Source organism: Aplysia californica, unplaced genomic scaffold (assembly GCF_000002075.1).
Source record: "Aplysia californica isolate F4 #8 unplaced genomic scaffold, AplCal3.0 scaffold00033, whole genome shotgun sequence".
Classification (NCBI taxonomy): domain Eukaryota; kingdom Metazoa; phylum Mollusca; class Gastropoda; order Aplysiida; family Aplysiidae; genus Aplysia; species Aplysia californica.
The window spans coordinates 467,481-489,844 of NW_004797303.1; the positions used below are offsets into that span (position 1 = coordinate 467,481).

Here is a 22,364-nt window from a genome sequence, read left to right on the forward strand (position 1 = left end):
CAGTAGGCCCCTAACCTAAAGGCAGCAGGCCTTAAGGTTTTTCGCTGGGTTTTTTGTTGTTGTTTTTTTGGCGACTGCGGCTTCGGATGCAGTAAAACTGGCATCTCTAGGGCCTACTGAAAGTGAACTTTTCTAACAGAAGAACGTCAACAATCAACACAAACACGTTCTAGCCTTAGCCTAGTATTCTAATTGAACTTCTCTCTGACACTCTCTACTATCTAGTCTCTACTGCTGGCCTGATGGTGACTGACTGACAACTACTTAACAAGCAAAATCAACTCACAAAGTTCGCGCTCTCGACACAACTCAGTACTTGGTACTCACTGGGTGTAGGTAGGCTTGTCTTTTACAAACTCATTTTCGGTCTGTGACCTGTGGACCTCAACGCTACACACACCTCGGTAAATAATCTATTTTTTCTAGATCTAGATTCTAGATATAGATCTAAATCTACATCTAGATGTATATCTAGATCTAGATCTAAATCTAGATTCTAGATGTTTTTTCTAGTCTAGATATCTAGATCTAGATCTAAATCTAGATTATACATCTAGACTCTCTCTATTTCTTTCTGGAGCCATTCGGTCGCCTCAAAAACAAACATGTTTGGTTTCAGTATCAGGCGATCGAGTCGGGCGATGAGCCCGATCCAGCTGTAGGTAAAATCAAAAATAATTCAAAGTGGCGTTCCGAGGTTGTGACAGGCGACAATCAGACGTGAAAATTGAGGAAAAAAAATTGGGTATACGCTGTACAACTGTATTTTGAAGGTACATCTATTAAATTAATTATTCCCAGGTTTGCCTGCTATCAATGGTGTGACGACAAATTAATTGAATTATAGTAGCAATGAAAGGGGAACCTGCTTTTAAACATTGCCAGCAATGGAAAGATATGTTGGTGAAGAAATCAAACAAGACTTGTACAAAGATGTTGGTGAAAAAATAAACGTTTATGGGCTGTAGGAAATCTCTTCAAACAGGCTCCCAAATGCCATTTTCAACCCTCTAAAAGCACTAAATTTCAATTTCTTGGGGGGCTTCATCCCCTGAACCCCCACGGGGACCCTGCTGGGGGCTCTGCGGCCCCCAGGCCCCCTGCAGAGTTTTCCTTACTTTTCACCTTCGGATGGTGGAAGCACTGATTGTTGGCCTCCAGCCTAGATCTAGTCTAGATCTAGTTTTTGAAATATTTGATGGTATTTATTCGAATTTATCACACAAGCCCACACGTGTCAAACACGGGGGCCTTCTTACCCTCATTGGCGTGGCCGGCGTGCCATGAACAGTAAGCATGGGCGAAGTCGAGTCGAGGTTCGGAATTCGACGAATTCGTGGGGTCTGAGTCGGAGCTCGAACATTGGGCAGGAGGACGAGTCCGAGCACGAATTCCCGAACTAGGGCAGCCAAGGGGAAAATGGAACACGAGGAGCGAAAACATATTTAATTCGTTTAAAACTGAATAATTTTGTAATTACGCAAAACTGCACCCAAGAAACACTTTTGGACGCTCAAAATTTTGGTTTACCAATAAATGAATAAAAATGCATAAGTTTGAAAAGTATCATAAAACACGATGTCTGATTTCTATTTTCCTCTCGCTGTGTTCAGAAGGAAGCGGCGAGTTCGATTTGGACCGTCCCACAATTAGCCGGATCCGTTCGACTCACATGAGCCTTTAGAACGCGCTGATTCGCTAGCAGTTACAAATCCCTTCTGCTGGTGGTTAGGCCCTAAGAGGCCAAGGTCAAATTTACGCACTACGGTAACATACGAGCATTGCATCTCTGATTGCACCAATCACAATTTCAATTGAAAGATTATGGGATGCCTCGAGATGCTGCAAGCGATCTTCACGTCAAATTCAAATCTCGTGATTATCCAAGCCTCCTTCCTTCTTTGGCTTTCACTGCGATCACACACATTTCACTACTTTTCTTCTCTTCATTGTACTACATGTAGATCTATTTTCTTACGACCCGTCTGGCACTTACATTTACATTGTCACATTTCTTTGTCTCTTTTGCATTACTCCATGTTTGTTTTCAACCTTGTATGTTTCATCTTGTCATAATAAATGTTGATTGTGATATAGATCTAGATCTAGATCTATTACTGTTATTTTTTATAGACTTCTGTCTTGCTGACTATTGCTTTGATTAATGCATGGTCTGACTTTATTGTTCGAGACTGCTGGATTTTATGCTTTGATTTTTATTAGCCTACGACCTGTTTGCATCCATTATACTCGCACATGAAAGCGGCTGTACTGTCAACGAGGGGCAAATAACTTTCAAAACAAACTGGTGCCCTCCCCTGATGTCAATGAAAACATTGCCTGCCTCAATCCCGACCTCTGTGACCTCTTCCCTGCTCCTTCCCCATCCCCCCCTCCCCGCCCCCTTTGTCTACACCGGTCCGTGGCGTCGGGATTCTCTACAGCGTGTTCGACTCGACGGCTGGAGGGAGAACGACTTGACACGAATCCCACCGAATTGACACGAATCCCACCGAATTGACACGAATCCCACCGAATTGACCTTGCCTTTCCTCAAATTTGATTGGCTGCTATCTTGACCTGAATTCGAATTCGGAGTCGAAGTCGACGAATTCGCGCCCAAAAATGTTAGGAGTCAAAAGTTCGGAAGTTCTCGGAGTCGGCCCACCCTTAATGAACAGTCTGAGCCCCCTCCCCTCTCCCTATTAGAGGAATATCATTCAGTAGCTACAAGACCACATGTATGTGCCATCATTCGTATCTGTTCCTTGTGTCCATTATTATTATTTCCCTTATTTGTCAATCATATTCATCTGCTTTATTTCTGTTCCGTTTCTGTCCCAGTCATGCATCGTCTGACGTATGTCTTAATTGTGCTTGATTATTAAAAGTCCTCGTCAAGTCACAAAGAGTGTTAACATTTATTTATGAAGACATAAGAGATACATCATGACCACCATCCCTTGCCCTGCCCCGGGCTGCGACGTGGAGTGGCCTGCATCTACGCCGACCAAGGTGTTGACATGCCTCATTGACATCCACGCCACCACAGCCCATGCAACACGAGCGAATGCACCGACTGCGGCAGCCAAGGCTGAGAAAGTGCGACGCCCTGTCGTGTCTGCATCCGGAACGAGCGAGGCGTGGTCACACTTCACCCAACGGTGGGCCGACTACAAACAAGCGACTCGCCTCACTGGTGCAGACATCGTCTTCCTGTACCACGACCGGGTAGTCATCCCCCCGCCGCTCCGTGAGCGAGTCCTCCAGTCCTTACACTCTGCTCACCAGGGTGTGTCCCAAATGTGCTCTCGAGCTGAGGCCTCGTTTTTTTTGGCCCGGCATGACTCCAGCCATCACTGAAGTGCGGGCCCGCTGTCAGTCATGCAACCGCATGGCACCTTCCCAGCCGAGTGCACCTCCCACCCCTCCAATAGCACCGGCATACCCGTTCCAATGTATTGCGGCGGATTATTTTCATCATCGAGGCCACAGCTACCTAGTTGCAGTCGACAGGTACAGTAACTGGCCTATCGTTGAAGAAGCCTCCCATGGATCTGCCGGCCTCGTTGCCGTGTTGCGTCGCATCTTCGTCACGTATGGCATCAGTGATGAACTGACATCGGACGGAGGCCCAGAGTTCAGCGTCTCAGAGTTGGCACACGCAGCCCCCGTTTGTTTACATGGGGGACATCACTACCATGAACTGTAGTTAGTACTAATATAACATAACCTATTTGATGCTGATTGAAAGTTTTTAATCTCTCCACTCACTAACAACTTAACAGAAGTCGCAGACCTGGCTATTGAATTTAAGTCTTTAAAAATTAGGCTAGCGCGTTAGGCCTGCACTAATGTGAAGTACAGTAAATTTCCTTGGAGTTGCAGCAGAACACAGTCTGACATTATGACATATAGGCTTTACAGTGTGCCATTTTTTTTCTAGGCAAAGTATAGGGTCTATATTTCAAGAGTGGCTTCGTTATTGATTTTCTTGATTTTCAATAATCAATGTTCATTCATCACCTGGTTCTCTGTAAGTCTTACTAATTGTGAATATTTTGATCCTTTTATTAGATCTATGTCATGTTTTGATTTCCACTTTCCAATTTGAATCAGATTTGGAAAATTCAGGTATGTGATTCGACTTCGACTACCGCGTTTTCAGTATAACCACTATTTTGTGTAGTTTTAAGTACTCTTATTCGTCATTTCGCACTTACAGTTTCTGTTTAAGGGTGAGAATGAGACTCATAATGCTGCTGAACGCTGACAAAATGTCTTTTTCTTATTCTCACAGCACTTTTAAAAAAAGCATTCTTCTGAAATTCGAATTCTAATACAGTGAGTGTCACATTCAATGAGGTCGCCGGGACCGGCTTGTTGTCTTCGTTGGATCCGACCCCTCGTTGAACGTGATTAAGGCTTTAAGAAAAGAAAGGAGACAAGTTATTATCTTACACGATGTACCAATACCAGTAATTAAAACAGTTGTTCCCCTTGATGACAAAAATCTCAAACAGCATTAGTGTTCGCGTGTTTGACCTGTTTTCTGACGATTTCTGCATTTTAAAATATTTTTTTCCAGATCACTTTTTGTGTGGAAATATACCCTCTCACATCTAGGCCTACATCAACTTAAAGTAAAGGCGGGAGCTTGGATTTATTTTTTCATTTCCGATTGCATTGCAATTTCCCTAGATGATTAGGCCATGCACTTTCATAAAGCTTGGTGTTGGTGTGGCCAGTGATAAAGGGGAGCTCGCTAATAGAGACGGACTTAGATTCTGCAAACTATTATAATCATTTTCAATTTATTGAATTTGGATTTTTGAAGCATCAAAAACAAATTTCTATTCTGGGTGTTTGAAGTTTTGATTTTTGTGCTTGTGTATTGTATATTGTTGGTTGATTTAAGTAATGTTTCTCTTTCTCTCCATAGCTTTATTGAAGAATGGTGAATGTGACAAAAGGAGTCCTTGTTGAATGTGATCCTGCCATGAAACAGTTCCTTCTGCATCTAGATGAGAAAAACGAATTTGGGAGAAAATTTGTTCTACAGGTAATACAGTCGAACCTGCCTTAACAGAAACCTGTGTAAAACGGAAACCTGTCTTAACGGAATCTCCCCACTCCCCCCTTGATATATTCCTCTTTAATTACCTGTATAAAACGAAAACCTGTCCAACGCGGAAACGGAAAGAAAAATCCGCTCCCTTCCGAGGGTTTCACCTGTCTAAGACAGAAAATGCTTTGCCCGCTCAGCCCTGATTTGAAACAAAACTCGCAAGTTTGGTTCCGCTGGCTCTGAACTTAAAGCCATGGCCATGCCGCTGGGCGAGGAAGGGGAGTAGGGGTGTATTTTGGGGGTAGATGTTACCCCATCATGTGAGCTCTGAGCGATGCAGATGGTCAGTGTAGTGTGGGTGTGAAATCCCACGACTGCCCGTGAGAATGCTCAAGTAGCGAACCACTACGGAAACTTTCCTTGGTAGCCAGAAGCCAGAGGTGTGAAATTAGATTGACCAATGCCTGCCGCCCTGATCGTACGACCAGCCGCGAAAAGAGTTCCTCGAATCGTTGTTACTACGATGGCAGTGAGGGGTGGCATTGGTGGGTGGGGCTAAGGGTGGAAGCAAATGAGATGTTCAAACCTTTCTGTTTTTAATAGGTCAGACAGTGGTCCTATGAAAGGCAAGTACTGGTGGTAATTGGATACGTAAGACTGACGCATGTCATTATCAGACAGGATAGCAGCTGAGAGGTGTGAAATTTTGACCTCTGCTTGCCGATCGGAGAAGCGATCCTTGATCCCACCGGCTGGGCCTTTGACCCCCCCCTAAATTCCCCTGTCTAAGACGGAAAATGTCTACGACTACGACGGAATTTTTTTCCCGCTTCCTTGCGATTCCGTCTTACACAGGTTCGACTGTACCATAAATTTTTTATAACCATTTCTGATAAAAACGGTATTTATGGAAAAAATGGAATGGAACATGGCAAACAATCAAACAGAGCAAAAGTTGAAAATTGTGACTTGTGTCGTTTTTCTCCTGTATACTTTATACATGATGTATTAATGTATTATGTTTACCTTACAATGAAGCATATTATGAAGACCGATGTTGCTTTAGGCAAAGAAAAGCGTTTCAGATTTTTCAGGTCTATTTTTAGTGCGTATGTGTCATTTTTTTCTTGTTATTCTTTTACCAGTGAACACTCAATTCTCATTTATAAATCCATGAAATGCTCATTTATATAGATTTATATAGCATATCTGAATATATATATATAAAAGTGTGGTTCTAGAGTTGTATTTCCTATTTCCCACAGGACTTGGACGACACACATTTGTTTATAGCAGCTGACATTATTGAGACTTTACAAGACAGAATTGACGATTTGATGGATCAGATGTCCTTTTCAATAGCAGAGAAATAGGTAAGACTTGCTGTACAAAGCTGTCAAGCTTCAAACTTGCCAGGAGCAGTCCAGCTTTTCAGACTTTTATGAAATAGACAAAACTGATTTATCAACTTTTGAAAAGATAGCTGTTTTCATTTCGTTTCAAGTAGAGTAAAGGTATTATTTGCGGCCATTTCTCACTTCATTTTCTCTAGAAGCCAAACGAATAGAGATAATTACAAAAAATTTTGACTGCAAACTTGAACATCATCTGGCCACTAGATGTATAATGGTCTAGAGCATTCTCGGCTATATTGCCAAGAAGGATGATCATTCTAAAATACCATGTGAAGTGTCCGGTTTGCGACCAGTGCTCCTTTATGCGGACAGGGAACTGTGATGCGATCACATGGGGATATGTATGCGGTCAGGAACTCTCAACATGATTTTGTAGTGTACTGGGGTTTTTGGTTTTTTTTAAAGAAGCCATATCGGCAAGGTGGCCTCGTCATTGATGAACTTTGTCCAAAAGGTTCAAATCCCGACCACTGACCTAAAGAAATATATTTTTAGGTCAGTGGTCCCGACAGTGTGATACTCTTGAGCTTCGCCTTTTTATTGACCACCACCAACCCACCCCACCCCACCCCCAGTTATGCAGCTGACCCCTGTCGAAGGCTTTCCCTTGAAATTGCCTGATGATATGAATGCTAACAATTCTTTTATTACTTTTCCACGGATAGCTGGGATTGTTCTGAGTCCAGACCAGTCACAGTGTGCCCACTGTACCATTATGTGCTCTTTGGAATGGGCACATGTCACAGAAAAGTTAACCCAATGAATATTTTATATGACCAAAAAATGGAAGATTTGAATTTTTAACCAAAGTTCAAAATAGACCAAAGGAAACTTAACTTAAGGAGTCATGATCCTTTAAGCACTTGAACTATTTGGTTTCCAGAAACCATGATTTAAAATAAATTCTGTTCCCTTTTGATTGCATAAAGTACATTGACCCTTAAAGCTGTTTCTTGCGTTTATTTCAGTGCTAAGACAAGAGGAAAGACAAGCGGAGAACATTATGGATTTGGACGCAGTCAGAATGCTCTTTAACGGGAATGAAGACAACATTTTATATTACCATAAACTGCGAAACATTCTTTTAGCATCAGAAAATGACTGCAGCCCAAGCCCTTGTGATCCCAGTGATGAGACCTTTGTGGAGCGGATAAAGGAGTCACAGTGGCAGCATTCACCAGTTCTGAAAGCAACCGAGGACATTTTGTATTTAGATGGAGACATGCATGGTTATCAAAGCAAACAAACAGCTCTTGACAGCAGTGAGGTGAAAGAAAATGACTGTTGCTCTGACTCTAGTCAAGCAGCCTTCAGTGAAAACATGGAGCAAGAGGATGCTAGGTAAGATGTCTATTCAAGATCAGTATAGCGTTTTTCTGGTTGTGACATAAATGACTTTGAAAGCGTTGATTTCTGGTCGCAAAAAGGGGAGTTAGTTCATAATAATAATATGAGATGAGAAACTGAGATTCTGTGGAACACGGGTACTAACAGTAATAAAATCAGAGGGAAAGGGAAGAATTTTTTGACAACTGTGACAAACACTCCAAAAAAATAAGAAAATTATAAAATCGTGAAATGCGTTAAACTAAACCTTTCTTTACTTGCATTGCGACATGTTTATTTTATTATTATACCTCAGGTGCTGGATTTCCCATCTACTCCTACCAACATCGGTGATGTAGTGGTTAAGCTCTTTATCTTGCCTAAGTTTAGTGATCAAGTATCTCTGATTTCTCCTTGGATGTGTCCCTGAAAGCCTGTATTGACAGTGGCAGGCATGGTTACTACAGCTCGCCTCCAAGTTATCTAAAGTGTGTCAATGAGACCATAAAAATATTTACACCAATTATGTCTCCAATTTCATAGACTCTAGGATTTGTTTCAAAATTACGTTCATGTGTGTCACAATTTTTCCTTCTGCGTAACATGGGAAAATTGAAGGTGATTGTTGGTGTTATGGTATGGGATGCTGCTGCTGCTTCTTTACTCTTACCGTTTTTCTTATCTATTCCTAATAAAATGTCGTGATGATCACTCTTGTGTACCATAAACTACAACGTAACAGAGGCAACATTTTTATTTTACATTGCAGTGCCCTCATTGAATTTGAGTGTGGATATCAGGGATGCACAAAGACATTTTCATCTCTTTCAGCGTAAGTATATTGGTCCACTTGTTTTAATTTTATTTCTGTATATTGATAATTTCTACTTTTTATTGTGAAGGGGCGTTGTCTATTTTAAGGGAGGGCAAGACACTGAAGATTTGGGTTTTTTTACAAGGGAGTGTATACAGACCCGGTAACCGGGAACAAAGTCACAAAGTATACAGACCCGGTAGGGGAACTCTTTTGTGATTTCGGAAATTTCAATGCCCTCTTGGCTCAGGGTAGACCTAGGTTCTTCTAGTAGATCTATGGCCTAGGCTAGGTCTAGATCTAGATCTAGACAGACAGACATAAATCCTTGGTCTAGTTTCGAGGCTAGCCTAGATCTAGATCTAGATCTAGATCTAAATGAAGATTGCGGATGTCTTTTCGATGAACGATCGTTTTTCCTCCGTTTTGGAGTTGGAGTAATTACAATTTGAAGAAAAGAACAATGTCATGATTTCTCTCGAGCAGTCATCCTCTCTATTTCTCTCTCGCTCTGTTGCTTGCATTCTCTTTTTCTTTGTTTGTCTCTGTCTTTCTTTCTCCCCACCTATTTCCCACTAGACGTCTATATCTTTCTCTCGTTCCCTCCTGCCAACTGGGGGCATGTCATACATTTTGCTAGAACTTCCCCCTGCTCTCTCTCTCTCTCTCTCTCTCTCTCTCTCTCTCTCTCTCTCTCTCTCTCGCTCTCTCTCTCTCTCTCTCTCTCTCTCTCTCGCTCGCTCTCGCTCACGCTCACGCTCATGCACACGCACACGCACGCACACACACTACCGGGTCTGGGCGCTGAAACTTTCCGAAATCACAAAAGAGTTCCCTTACCGGGTCTGTATACTTCGTGACTTTGTTCCCGGTTACCGGGTCTGTATACACTTCATTTTTAAAAAATATGATCAGTTTATTTGTGGCACCATGGATGCAAGAGTAGGTCTATGGGCATAGGCGAGAATTCATCATTTGGGATATTTTGCAAGATTTTCAAGAAGATGGCACATTTTATGAACCAAAAAGAAGTAACATTTATGATTCCATATGTTTATTTTTAGTGTACCCATTATTATGTAAAATAGTTAATAATGAAAGAGGTGTTTATTTAAAATCTAAGGAGAAAAACTTTGCTGTTTAAATTTAAGAGTTTTATTTTGGGATTTTTGGATCCTGAAAAAGTATTCCAGGTTATGAATAGAATTTTATTTTGTTTTGTTTTTATAGACCAGTCTTTTCTTGTGTGTGTATGTTATGCAGGACAAAGCTTGTGAGATTCTACTTGCTACAGTTGCAGTGCTGTTGTTTTTTTGGGGGGGGGGGGTTTGGTTTTGTTTTGTTTTGCTTTTTTGGAGGGGGGGGAGGGGGAGCTAAAATAATTTATTTGGGAACCAGGAAGCTTGATGCCGTTTGTTTTGGGGTTTTTTGGTTTTTTTAAAGGGGGTGTGGTTTTTTAAAATTTCCAGATCAAAATGAGAATCACGATAATGATGTAGGGCCTAAATCTATATTCACCAAAAAATTGATCTTATTGTGTGCAGACGATTAGAGACATGATTAGACGGTAACAGAGAAAAGGAGGAGGAGAGATAATGAAAGTGTCAGACCTTGCCAAATATCGATGTTTTCTTCAAAATCGAAGTTTGGGAAAAAAATCAGTCCACAGAACCCCAGTACATTAACGTAAGATTACGTTCTTGTATGTCACTGTAGAGTCTGATCTCGTCACAAATGTCCTGTGGATGGTTGGCAGGTGCTCTGATGTGTTTTGCTTCTTTCCTATCAAACATCTATCGTTCTTATCCCTCCTCCTTCTTTTTTTTTTTTTTTTTTTTTTTTTTGTATATACTCTGTGTAACATCTCTAATCTGCGGCATTTATATGACATATTTCTGTTGCCAGTGCTGCATGCTTGGTGGTCACTTGTGAATATCTAGCTTGGGGAATTGAATGTAGGGGTAATGGGAAGTTCATATATAGAATCTACCAGTGGCAAGACTGCCCCAAACCAGATGCTTATACTTATGTGCAGAGGTATTGTGCTCACCAGAGAGAAGTGTCAATTTTACCGGTCTTTACGGTTGTCTAACTTACACATTTTTTCTTCAAAAACAAAAACAAATAGAGAGCTAAAGGTTAATTTTTTTTAAAGCGGAGACTTGTACTTGGTCTTTGACATATACGATTTGTTCACTTTTTTACTGTGTTTTCTCAGGTATGAGTCTCACTACCACAGCTGCCACCACTACACATGTGCCACATGCAGGCGTGTGTTTGTATCCAGTTTCATGCTTGACATCCACATACAGGAGAACCATGACTCTTATTTCCAGATCCTGTGCTCTCGGATTGACATGGTGAGAATGAACGAGTTGGTCGTCCTGTTCTGGCACTTTTATACTATTTCATTATTATTATTTCTATTATTCCTAGCAAGATCCCAGTTCTATGAACTGGAAAATATATATTAGCATTGAGGAGACTGAAGACTGCATAAAATCTGTTCCTCTTTATTGTATTAAAATTATGAATGATCTTGAATTCTGTGCTCCAAATTCATCTAGGATAGAGTATAGAGCCTTGCTCTATAAAAAGCAAGCTTCAAATTTTTTTAACGTCAATACAATGAAGTGAACATTTTCTCAGTTTAAACGAACTCAGCGTGTTGGGGCCATCACTACACCAAATATTATATCAAGAAAAAGTCAATACAATGAATTTGACCTGAAGTACCCATGGACACTGCAAAGCACACACCCAAACAGAGTTAGATATCGAGATTCTAGATCTGGATACAGCAGAAGCAGCTTTGTAATCACAAAGAAGAACTCTATGGCACACATACGACAAAGCACAAACCGCACTTCTGTTCTTGCTAACTACTCCAAATCAGTCTTGAATTCTGCTGTGCTCCATATACATCTAGGATATAGAGAGATCTAGATCAAGAGTCTTGCTTTATTAAAAAAAACTACACACCAAATTTTGAAAATGTCAATACAACTAGGTAAACATTTTGTGGGTTTAAATGAACTCAATGTGTTGGGGACATGACTACACCAAATGTATCTAGAAAGTCAATACAATTAAGTTTTGCCTGAAGTATCCATCGACACTGCGAAGCACCCATCGACACTGCGAAGCACAGACATCCTAACAGAGTTGGATATCGAGATTTTAGATCTGGAAATAGTAGATGCAGTTGTCTCACATGCACGACGAGGCACAAAACGAAACGAAAGAAGTCCTCAGTAAAATATGAAATGGCTAATGGCAGAGTGAAAACATCCGAGAGCTTCGATTTACTGGAAATACCATCACACTTGAAAAATTAAAAGGTAGTTTCGGAACTTTGAAAATATGCCCCTGTAACCCTTTGTGACAATTCTTAACTGAATTATATTTTTGTATATTTTATGGGCGCCTGTGTAAAAAAATGTATACTGACCTCACATACGTGTTTAGCTCCATTATAATATTATTGATTATCATTTCTATTATTATTGACGTTGATCTTACTATTATTTTTTTAAATTATCAATTGTTATTAGTATTAGAAGTTGAATAATAATAAAATGATAATACTATTATTATAATACTCTCAAAAATGACATCGGAACGCTGGCAACAATTAGGATAACACAATGTAATTATACGCAGAGTTACATGATAGACTTAACAATATCTTCTTTCATGTCTTCTACACCTGTACACCCTTCCCTCCTCCCTACTTTCTTTATTTTTCTTATCTTCTTTTGTCCTTTCTCTACTTCTATTTTTTACCCTTTTTACAATTCTTGCGGGCCTTCCTCAGTTCAGTTGGTGTCAGGAAGGACTACAGGGCTGGGATGCGCCCCCCCCCCCCCTTCCCCCCCCCCAGTCCCCAACCAGGGCGCTGCTACTGACTGAAGTTTCTTTAGGCCATTCCCAAAGGAGGGATTTTAACATATTCTTATGCACAGTGGAATTGTAAAAGGGCTGATTTATAAATGTCATGCTCATACTGTGCTGGAACAACATGGGGGAACTGCTGCTTTTTCTTTCCTCATCCTGACTGTCGTCCTTTTTTTCCTCTACTTCTTTTGTGTGTTTGTCACTCTTTGACGAACTGCTTTTTCCGGGGTGCCTTGATGGTCGAAGCTGACTTTGTGCTGTTGAGGCTAGAGAGGTGAGCAGAGTGAGCCTGATTCTCTGTTTCGACTTCTCTGTTGACATTCACCCCTTGGCACTCATATGACCTTTTCTAGCATCTGCGTTTGTTGCCATTTTTTTTGTCCAAAAGCTGCCACAAAAATGTCAAAAGTTGCCATAAAAGTTGCCATTAATTTTCAAGCTTACAACTCTCTGTGACGAAGTATGTAGCAATATGTTAATAGAGGAAACTTAATCTAAAGCACCAGAATTTCTTGTGCTCCGTTTAAGCCTCCAGAATGTCATTTGTAGCCACACAGAGTGTAAAAACATGAAAAATAAAGGTTTCACAACGGAATGAAATCAAAATTAGAGCAGCACATAAACAATGACAAAAATTTACAAGTATAAGGGTGTACGTCCATCTATCCGAAGATTGGCCGTTTAACCCTAAACGTGCTTAATTCTATGTTAAATTATGGAAATACGTATAAGGGGAGTATTAACTCACTGAGGGTTGAGCGCTGAGCGACTCAATATTTCCGGGAACCCATTAAAAGTTGGGTGTTTTCAAGAAATGGTATCTCTTATTTATTTGTCGACCAGAAGTCACAGTAAAGGACCAAGAGGGAAAAACCATTTTTGGAAAGGAAACTTAGTCTAGACGATGGGTAGAGCATTTCAATAGTCTCCTGAACAGACTAGACCACCACCAAGTAACCCGCCATACATCCTGCCAGCAAGAAATGATTTACCAATCTGCTGTGATGCTCCGTAGAAACAAGAGATTCTGGATACCGTTAAGAAGCTGAACAACAGTAAAGCAACCGGTCCTGATCAGACTCCACCTGAGGCCCTGCCTAAAAACAGATGCCAATGTGACAGCAGACCCCTTTCTCCCATTGTTTACCAGGATCTGGAATGAGAGCAAGTTCCCAAAGGATTGGAAAGGACATCTTGTGAAATTTCCTAAAAAGGGGGATCTCAGCAACTGCAGCATCTACCGAGGAATCACTCTTCTCTCAATACCAGGTACGGTCTTCAAAAGAATCATTCTGGAGAGAATCAAGTCTGCAACGGATCCAAGATTTCGGGATAAACAGGCTGTTTTTCGGATAAAACGGTCAACCTCGGACCTGATTGCTACGCTGAGGATCATAGTGGAACAGTCCTGGAGTGGAACTCCCAGTTGATTGTCAACTTTCTTGACTATGACAGCATAGACCAAGCAATGCTGGAAGATACTGCGACATCACGGAATCCCACAGAAGTTGGTTAACCTCATAGGGACATGTAGGAAGGGACAAGTTGCCGCGTCATACATGAAAGCCAGCTTACTGACAGCTTTGACATCAAGACTGGTGTGAGACAGGGATGTTTACTATCACCTTTCCTCTTTGTCTTGGGGATCAACTGGCTGATGAAGAAAATCACCAGAGGACACAGAAACGGCATACAGTGGACCCCATGGACACAGTTGGATGATCTGGACTTTGCAGATGACTTAGCGCTTCTGTCACACACTCAGGAACATATGCAAGCAAATTTTAAACATCCTGCCAGAGTTTGTTGGATTGAGGACCCACCCCAGAAAGTCAAAAGTCTTAAGGATAGATCCACTATGAAAGGAGCAGGTCACAGTAGAGGGAAATGCATTAAAGAAATGTTGAATCTTTCTGCTATCTTGGGAGTATAATTGACTGAGAGGGAGAAACAGGCGCTGAAATAAAATCCCGCTTTGGAAAGGCACAGACCGCATTTATTTCTTTGAACAGGATTTGGAGGACCAGGGATATCTCACTACAGACAAAGCTGAGAATTTTCAACTCAAATGTGAAGTCAATCTTGTTGTATGGATGTGAGACGTGGAACGCATCTCAGACATGCAGAAAGAGGATCCAGGTTTTCTTGAACAAGTGTCTGAGGAAGCTACTGAGGATCAGATGGACAGACATGGTTACCAACTAGGAAGTATTAAGAAGAAGGAGACAGTCCAGTCAGAGATGAGATGGGAAAAAGACGTTGCTGATGGATTGGACACACTTTCAGGAGGTCAAGCAGCTGCATAAAAAGAAAAGTGCTAGATTGGAACCCACAGGGTAAAAGATCAAGAGGAAGTTCACATGGAACCTGGAGAAGAGTCACGGAAATGAATGTACTGACAAGTGGGAAGACATGAAGTGACATCAAGCGACTAGCCCAGGATAGAGAAATATGGATAGTAATTGTTCGTGGCCTAATATCCTGATCCAGGGTGAGAAAGGCATTGATGATGATGTGATGCGTTCCATGTCTCACATCCATACAACAAGATTTATTTTCTGTACCCATCTGCTTATGAAGTGATTGTGTCTAGTTGAGGGTTGAGCACTGAGCCACTCAATATTTCCAGAAACCCAATAAAAGTTGGAGGTTTTCAAGAAAAGGTATCTCATTAATTTGTCGATCAAACAACCAATCTTTTTTATTTATTTTTTTACATGCAATTACCCCAACCAACTATATTGCATATTTGCAATAGTTTCACTAGGCAAAATTCTGAATGTAGATTCTCACATTTGCAATAATCATCTTGTCAAGTCAGTCCGTCTTTTTGGAAAATCATAATTGTTCAGGATGAGTTGAACTCATAGTGATGTGAGCAGTCCTGTTCAGTGGATTTTTTGCAGTTACCATAATATTCATCTGTTCATATTATCATTTATTTCTTTTCTTTCTGCCACCCACCCCACCACTCCTCTCACAGTTCCGGTGTCTGGTAGAAAGCTGTGACCTCAAGTTTAGAACCCCAGAACTCAGGAAAAAGCACCTGATAGAGGAGCACAGGTTCCCAGCAAATTTCTACTTTCACAAGCCAGTGTCGGAGTAAGTTTCTTGTTTCTGGCCTCTGCTTCATATCTCACCTAAGTTAAAGTACTGTGCACGGGGGGGGGGGGGGGGTTGCGCTTTGTTTTTTTTTGTTCTTGTACCCATTTTATTTTTCGTGAAATTTTTTAAAATTTGCAATTTGAGGTGCTGAGAGTCATGTGTTCCTTTGCAGCTCCATCTCTTTTAACTCAATGAGCACCACGCACCGCTTTGCCTCCAAACCCCAGGGAACCACCCATTTCCCCCACTTTTTGAAAATTCATTAAAAATTGAAATGAAAAGCTATTTCTTTGAAATTTTCTGTGCTATTTAATAAGATATATGGGTACAACAGAAACCATAAACACATTTTGTGAAGAATGAATGACAAATGAGTATGGGACAGAAAGTTGGGACAAAATTGCCCCAGAAAATAATATTTGAAAAAATATAAATGATGTGACAAAGCTGAAATCTAATAAACTTACGCAAAATTGTTGTGGCAGTGTGTGTTTGTGAGTAGGAGAATGACGCATGAGTATGAGAGTGTACAGTGAAGTAGCATAAAAATGTAACTGATATTAATTCTGAAAAAATTTTTTAATATAGATGTAGATCTAGATATATTATAAAAATCATCTGTGACAGACTGAGAAACATTTTCATTGTCAGTGCTGCTAGTGCTAGGACTACATCTGTCATTAGATGTTCCAATACCCCCGGGACGGTGCCACTGACTGAAGTGTCTTAAGGCCATTCCCAAAGGGGGGGTACATTTCTCGTTCTAATGCACAGTAGAATTGTAAATGGGCTGATCCAACAATGTCATGCTCATAACTGTGCCTGAACTATGACAGGGAACTGCTGCTTTTTCTTTCCTAATCCTTACTGTCGTCATTTTCCTCTACTTCCTTGGTATGTTTGTCACACTCTTGTGACCCGCTACTTCCGGGATGCCTTGATAGTCGAAGCAGACTTTGTGCTGCTGATGCTAGAGAGGTGAGCAGAGTAAGTCTGATTCCCTGTAAGGATTTCTCTCTTGACGTCCACCCCTTGGCACTCATATGACCTTATGCAGTTGCGAGCGCCGTAAAACCTCTACTAAAACAATAAAACAAGATGTTCCAGGTCTGTGTACATATAATATATCTTCTCCACTTTTGAGGGCTAATATGAACTAGTACTGGGGCTAGATCTATCATCATCCCCAGCCGGACCAGGCTATGTAGTCGTTGACGAGTCGGATTCACAATCGAGAGACGATGTTGTTCAAGACCTAGATCTAGGTCTAATGTCATTTTCTCCGTCATCTTCATCACTGCTAGGCGAATTCACATTTTGATTTATGAGGTTATCTATCTGATATTTCACTGTCACTTAAATCTTCACCAAAATTATCGAGAGTTTCAATGATCTTCAACACACCTCGCTGTGCCTTGCTCTGCTTACGAGAAATGACAACAAACTGCACAGAAGTTCCTTACTTTCAGTTGTTCAGCCCGTTGGACGAATAACTCGTTTATTTGCACTAATAGTGCTGAATATGCACAAACCACAAAGAACTAGCTTGTCGGTATCCTGTTTAAGCAACTGTGGTTATTTGCAAGCATTTTTTAACTACTGGGTTTACTTTATAGTCAATTACAGTTGAACCCGCATACTCTGTGGTCGCAATTTTGCCGTACCGCATATGGGGCGGGAGTGGTGCTTGGTGAGTTAACATTTTGTGATTGACTTGAATTCATGAATTCATTTTAAAAACAGTGAATAATTCCAGTTACTTGTGATAAAGAAAACCCTGGTATAATATACCCTAAGTCTTTTTCTACTTTTTACCGAAGTGTTTCAAAAGAGATATATACCATTTCTAAAAGGCTTTTTTTGGTTACCCACATGTCCTTTAACTTTTTGCCCCATACCTGAGGTTGAAAAAAAACTATGCAGCTCTGAAGGGTCTTCTCTTTTGTGTTTGGTGGCAACTGTGTAGAGACAATCTTTTTGGTCTGGTTCTCTCTGCTGTCAGATCTTAGAACACTGAAACTGTTGTATGGTATGTTATTTTTTAAAGTTATTTTGGGAGTTTACCAGGCGTTCTGTAGTTTAGTTTTGGATTGGGTTTGGGTTATTGATAATTGTCTTGTTTTTGGGGTGATCTTGGGGGGTTTGGGGGGGGGGGTTCTTTTTTTAGTGGTTTTTTTTTTTGTTTTCTTCTTAAGTCTTAAGGAAATATCATTAGTGAGTATTATTAAAATGTAGGATGTACTGTTTAGATAGCCATAGAGCAATGATGTACATGAAACTGCAGTGTCACTGTTAGTAAACTGGAACGCATGGTTCAAATTTCAAAGATTAAAAAATAGCTAATTGAGAAACTTATTACTTTGTTGTGTGAAATGTTTTCATCCTTAATTAAACTATTTTCCTTTTTTTTTCCTGTCTAATAACCATTTTATTCTCTGGTAATGGTAGAAGAATGGTTTGTTTTTCCTCATGCAAAAGTTAAGGACCATCTATCTAAATATTTATTTTCTCTAAATTTGCTCTGTCAGAAATCGTTCTAAGGGTGTTCAAGGAGAACAAATGGACACAACTGGGAAAACTGAAAGCCAGAGTGAACGGGCAGGATTCTCTAAAGCAAAAAGCAAAACGAGGCAACCAGGAACAGAGAACTCATCCAAGAAGACAGGAAGAACAGAAAACTCATCAGAGAAGACAGGAAGAACAGAAAACTCATCAGAGAAGACAGGGACAGGTGCACCAGCAGGGATGATGTAAGCCTGAGCATGACTTTTTAATTAAGAGTGAAATATACTTTGTGTGAGATATATATAGGTAGGAGTGTGTACAAATGGGACAAAAGGCTTTACGAGTGCAATCTATTATTACTATTATTTATTATTATTACCATTATTATTATTATCATTATTATGTGTGTGTGTGCCTGTATGCAATAAATGTAGTCGAGATTGTCCAAGATGGCCACAGATTGTCGTGGAGAAAAGTGGCCGTCTCAGATAAGGGGGCGTCTCATACAGTGTCATTGTGATGTTTAAACCATTGCGGGGGTGGGGGGGGGGGGGGATAGGAGGTGACCGTTTGTGCCTGTCGTTGTGTTATATAGGTAGCTGTAACAGTGCTTCCACCAGCTAAAGCTGAAAAGTAAGGAAAATTCTGCCGGCCCCAGCAGGGTCGAGGGACAGCGTCCCGGTGAGGGTACAGGGGGCTAAGCCCCCTAAGATATGGAAATTTAGTACTTTGACTTTTAGAGGGTTGAAAATGTCTTTTGGGAGCCTGTTTGAAGAGATTGCCAACAACCCATACTACCTATTTTTTCACCAAGATTTTGTCTTGTTTCATTTCTTCACCTACATATCTATCCATTGCTGGCAATGTTTAAAAGAAGGTTCCCCTTCCATTGCTACTGTAATTCGATTAATTTGTCATCGCACCATTGATAGAAGGCAAACCTGGGAATGATGATTAGATATGTACCTTCACAATACGGTTACCCAGCGTATACCCTAATTTTCCTCTATTTTCACGTCTGAATGTCGCATGTCACAACCTCGGAACACCACTTCATATTATTTTTGATTTTAGTAGCACAAATTTCTTTCATCGCGACCCTTGCCGTGTTCCCGTGCCGTAAAATCTTCGCAAAAATTTGCAAAAAAGTTTCTTACTGACAGTAATTTTCTGTCTAAGATCACAAGTCAATATACTTGATCAACGCGCAGATTTTCCAGCCTCGGCAACTATCCGCCGAAGATAGACAGACGGAGTGAGGGAATGATAGGAGGAAAGTGATACAAAAAGTTCGCCGGATTTTGATCAATTTGCTGGTAAAAATGTACTGCCAACCAACCCGCAATGAATGCATAGGGCATAGCGGAATAATGGCTGATTGCAGGAACTGCGCAATCTGGCAGGTTTCTATAACATTAACTTATTGCCGAGAGAATTACCGTAAATATCCGTAACTTATACAAGACGATACGAAGGCGAGTACAGATCTTTTGCTACGGAATTTCGGTAGCCCTACACTGTCGCAGATTTTTACGGAGGGAGTTGATATTGATGGAGGAACAAGTACGGAACTGGCAGAAAGTACGGATTTCCATAAAAATACGGAAGAGTGGAAGCACTGCTGTAAGAACAGGACGGACTGCTGTACATTATGTGGGCAGACCCAAAGCAACAGAGCAACTTACATGGATGGCCAGAAAAGATGGGCAAAAGGGGACGGATTTATGAATATGATGGGGAAACCGTGATAACCAATGTCTGTTGCAGATTTATCACTTGATGATGCTGACGTGTGTAGTTGTGTTTACATGTATGCCTATGAGGAACAAATAGAAAGAATAAATGCTTTTTGAATCCTTATTTCTTTTCCCCGACCTCCCTCCGTGGCACCTCACCAAGGCAAAAGTAGACTTACTGTTGACCACACACGACAAAGCAAGCACGAACACCAAAACATCTAAAGCAGAATACAAAAATACTTTTAGAGAAATACCCCGGTGCGGAGCTTATCTTCACAGATGGCTCCAAAAAAGACATTGATGTGGGCGCCGCTGCACTATCTCCCAACAGTACACACCAGAGGAGACTCCATCCTGAAGCCTCCATTTTTTCTGTGGAGGCCACTGCCATTGACATGGCACTGGACACCGTAGAAAATTCTCCTAACAAATCTTTCCTTATCCTTTCTGACTCTCTCTCTGGCATCACCTCACTCACAAACTACACACTCCTACACCCAAAAATAGTTAGGCTACAACAGAAAATACACACCTTAACTGAAACTGGGAAAAGTATCGTGTTCGCATGGATACGTAACCATGTGGGCATCCGAGGAAACAGCAGGTAGATGACCTGGCGAAGAAATCTTATCCCTTCTGTTGGGATCAACGACGAACACTCTCCCACAGACTGACTTTAAAAATAGGTCAAAAAGTACACCTCCAGTCTGTGGGAGAGCCATTGGAAAAACAAACTAATAACAAACTACGCAACATTTAACCCGACCTGGGACCGCAAAATCCTTCGGGCCTCTCCAGAAGAGACGATGTTATTTGTACTCGAATAAGCATCGAACACATGGCCTTAACACACAAATACCTCCTTCAGGGAGAAGAGAAGCCGTTCTGTGTCGGATACGACGCCGATTTTACCATTAGACACATTTTAACCGAATGTCTAGACTTCAGAGAGACCCGAAGGAAATACTTTAAATGCTAAAAATTTCAAGACATTTTTTCCGTCGCTGATCCCAACAGAATTTTGGATTTTATGAAGGCCATTGGCCTTTATGGAAAGTTATGAAATTTTTAAGTGTCATTTATAAAGTTGTTTTAAATTTAAATCTAAAATCTATTTACACTCGATTTTTTGCGTTTTAACAATTTTAAATAGAAATATTGACCAGTATCAGGCCAAGAAATAAACTGTTGAGTAAAAAAATCAACTTGTTTCGCGCGCTCATATGACCTTATGCAGTTGCGAGCTCCGTAAAACCCCTTACTAAACTAAAACTTTTTTAATCCATTTATGAACAGATCAGATATTATGGGTTCGTGAACAAATGAACACAACTGGTAAAACTGATAGCTAGAGTGAATGCACAGGATTCTCTAAAGCAAAAAGCAAAAGGGGTGGTGCTCTGGTGTTGTTTGCTCCTTCTTTCCTATCAAACATCCGTCGTCTCTCTCCTCCTTTTTTTTGTATGTTACCATACTGTCTAGTGTCTTATAATCACAGTTCTAATCTTCAGAATATATGTATGGCCTATTTGTGTTACAAATGCCATAATACTTTTATCCCTAATACATATCTGGTTGATGGATGCTGTGGTGTAGTTTGCTCCTTCTTTTCTATCAAACTTATCATTTTTATCATCCTTATCTCTCCTCCTTTTTTTGTGTGTGTTTGTTACTTTTTTGTAAAACCTTTAATCTTTGGTACTTGTTTGACCTAATTGTCTTGCAAGTGCCTTAAAACTCTTACTAAAACTAAAACTTAACTAACACAAACTCAAAACCAATTTATCCATCCCACAGGATCCCAACCAGTGTTTGTTTTGGCCGTGGCTCTCAAAAGTCTTTTCAACGAAAGCCTTACAGGAAGAAAAGAATTCAAGTGGAGACAGAAATGGAGCAACAATGAGGATATACCTGCGGCTACTCAATGTTTTATTAATTATTTTTGCTTTTTGTCAGGCTGCTGGATGTATAATATTATAACTATCAGCATTCTGCTCCTTTGAAAAATAAAGTTCTTTTTAAAAAAATTATTTAGGTGCTTACTTTGTTCATGAAAGTTTTCATTGTACCAGGGTATGTTTTGTTTCCGCTATTGTGATTGATTTTTCATTTCTTGGTTTTTTGTTTTGTTTTGTTTTAGTTTTGTTCTGTGGGGGGGCGTTTTTAATCGCCTGTTTTCACCGGTGTCTGTGGGGTAGTGGTGAGGCATTCTGCCATCACACACAGAAGGCCTGAGTTTGATTCCCATGCAAGGAGAATTTTGATAGAGTATGATCTCAGTCTCAGTCTTTCTGGTGGGAAGTTGTAGGTCTATCCCTCTCAGTCCTGGTTTATGCTGAGAGACAAATTTGACGAGGGTTTTTTTACATAGCTATTGCTTGATTCCGAAGCAAAACATTTCTGGATAATATTTTTAGTATTAGAGCCGATCGAAATGCGATCGCGTTTCTGACACTTCGAAGGTGTCTCGACTTCTTGAAAAACGACACTATTGA

At 40.6% G+C, this 22,364-nt stretch overlaps 1 protein-coding gene across 2 annotated transcripts; it reads left to right on the forward strand.

Annotated features, from left to right (window-relative positions):
• Window positions 1-120: 120 nt before the first annotated feature.
• LOC101860074 (zinc finger protein 511) lies at window positions 121-21,899 on the forward strand. Of its 2 annotated transcripts, none has more exons than XM_005091616.3 (9): window positions 121-404; window positions 4,943-5,062; window positions 6,334-6,441; window positions 7,452-7,824; window positions 8,579-8,641; window positions 10,842-10,983; window positions 15,504-15,622; window positions 18,154-18,375; window positions 21,667-21,899. In XM_005091616.3, exons 4-9 carry the CDS (start codon window positions 7,487-7,489, stop codon window positions 21,770-21,772), a joined length of 990 nt encoding a protein of 329 aa, XP_005091673.1. In that variant the 5' UTR covers window positions 121-404; window positions 4,943-5,062; window positions 6,334-6,441; window positions 7,452-7,486; the 3' UTR covers window positions 21,773-21,899. The 2 variants fall into 2 exon arrangements, with proteins under 2 accessions (XP_005091673.1, XP_005091674.1); XM_005091617.3 differs by having other exon boundaries at window positions 121-336.
• Window positions 21,900-22,364: the final 465 nt, after the last annotated feature.